This window comes from Miscanthus floridulus, chromosome 8 (assembly GCF_019320115.1).
Source record: "Miscanthus floridulus cultivar M001 chromosome 8, ASM1932011v1, whole genome shotgun sequence".
In the NCBI taxonomy this organism is placed as follows: domain Eukaryota; kingdom Viridiplantae; phylum Streptophyta; class Magnoliopsida; order Poales; family Poaceae; genus Miscanthus; species Miscanthus floridulus.
In genome coordinates this window covers 74,237,822-74,239,888 of record NC_089587.1, presented here as the reverse complement: position 1 = coordinate 74,239,888, position 2,067 = coordinate 74,237,822, and the positions used below count along the sequence as shown (strand labels likewise).

At 49.4% G+C, this 2,067-nt stretch overlaps 1 protein-coding gene across 1 annotated transcript; it reads left to right on the top strand.

The window, feature by feature from the left end:
* Positions 1-1,075: 1,075 nt before the first annotated feature.
* Positions 1,076-1,775, top strand: LOC136476693 (ferredoxin-like). The gene has a single exon (XM_066474624.1). It carries the CDS (start codon positions 1,172-1,174, stop codon positions 1,601-1,603), a length of 432 nt encoding a protein of 143 aa, XP_066330721.1. The 5' UTR covers positions 1,076-1,171; the 3' UTR covers positions 1,604-1,775.
* The last annotated feature ends 292 nt before the right edge of the window (positions 1,776-2,067 follow it).

Here is a 2,067-nt window from a genome sequence, read left to right as displayed (position 1 = left end):
GTGGTGCAAATGACTTCACAAGATCCCACGCCTCTTGTCAAGCTGTCTGTGGGCCTCGACCCGCACCACTAACAACTCTCATGCAGCCGCACCGTGTTTCCCGCGTCTCTGATGACCCTGCTTGCCTTCGACGACCACAGGCGGAAGAGTGACAACATGGACGAGCGGCTGCCCCCTCCGCTCGATTTGTAGGGATGGCATCCTGCGTCCCCCAATATGAAGGAATACACCCTCGCTGGTGTCCCCCTTCACTCGTTGACCCTGAATCAATCCCCATCTAAAATGGGATGGACCCATCCAACATCACTTATCCTCAAACCAAACGCACAATATATGTTCAGACATGGTGTGGATCGAGGTCAATCCTAAAATGAATTGGAATTTATGGCATCATAATTGATAAATCTACAACCCTCCTATTCCCATATAAGTTAGAGCAGCGTATATCCTGGCACAATACAGAAATCGATTCTCATGCAAATTATTAGAACTATATACATGGCCAGAGTACACCCAGTCATGACTTGTGGCCTCCACCCGCACAATAACCAATCAGTGGCCATCAATTGGTTTCCGCATATTATTTTCCATGTACTGAGACTCACTACTTTATTTGCTCTGTCTAATAAATATACTTGCTCTGTCTAATAAATATACTTTCTCTATCCTAAAATAAGTGCACATTTCGTACTTTGAGGAGTCAAATATTATCAAACTTAACTAGATTTTTAGAAAACAATGTTAACATTTGTATCTCTTAATAAGTTTACTATGAAAATATATGATGTGATGTATCTAATGATGTTTGTTTGAGATAATAAACATTAGTACTTTTCTGTATGTATTTGGTCAAATTTAGTATTTTGGGATTGAGGGAGTATATACGTTGTTCGTTATTCACATTACACAACAATGTGAATTTCCGGTGATGTTGAGGGCCGGTAAAATTCGTGGCCAAAATTGTTGGGGACGTTATCACATGAAAGGTTAGAGTACACGTCCGTTCTGCTGGAGGCCCCACCAAAAAGATAAGCCTACACGCTGCACTCGCGCCATCCCTTCGTTTATCTATGTATTTGCCGCCTCCTCCTCCGACCCAACTCCAGCAGCCGCTCTCCCCTAGCGCACACAGCGTCTCTTAGCAGCTCCCGCACCGGCCGGCACCACAACAATGGCCACCGTCCTGAGCAGCCTCCGCGCGCCGGCCTTCCCCTCCTCTCTCCGCGTTGCGCCAGCACCGGCGCCGGCCACCGTCGCGCTGCCTGCGGCCAAGGTGCCCATGGCCCGTGGCGCCAGGCTGCGCGCGCAGGCCACCTACAATGTGAAGCTCGTCACGCCGGAGGGGGAGGTGGAGCTGCAGGTGCCCGACGACGTGTACATCCTGGACCAGGCCCAGGAGGAAGGCATCGACCTGCCCTACTCCTGCCGCGCAGGGTCCTTCTCCTCCTGCGCCGGCAAGGTCATCGCCGGCAGCGTCGACCAGTCAGACCAGAGCTTCCTCGACGACGACCAGATCGCCGCCGGCTGGGTGCTCACCTGCCACGCCTACCCCACCTCCGACGTCGTCATCGCGACGCACTTGGAGGACGAGCTCACCGGCTAATCATGTGTTATGATTGATTACGCGCGTACACTGCTGTTGCTTGTTGGTTTTGCAACTCATGTAAGGGTTGAGTTTTCATCCGATCCATGGAGAGACGCCCTACCATTGTGCGTGTGTGCTTATATTTGCAATATTGAGTTGTTAATTAATATATGGCCTAATTGTCCAATAATCTTGTTTTGCATGCTATTTTTTTTGTTCATGCATAAGCAAGACTGGTTATTGAATGTCTTGAGCTCACCAATATCAAGTTGTCCTCGTCGGTTTCTTAATCACACAGCTCGCCCAAATTTCAGTTGTTGAAGAATGATGAGGTTGCTTCAAGCTCGATCTGTGTGTGAATGAGAGCCACAGAGCAACGGTATGTGCGAAAGGCAGTCGACAATGACAATGGTTGGGGGGGTGGGACGACAGCCACGGTAGCAGTGGCGGAAAACATCCAAAAGGGAGAAGGCGTGCTTGAA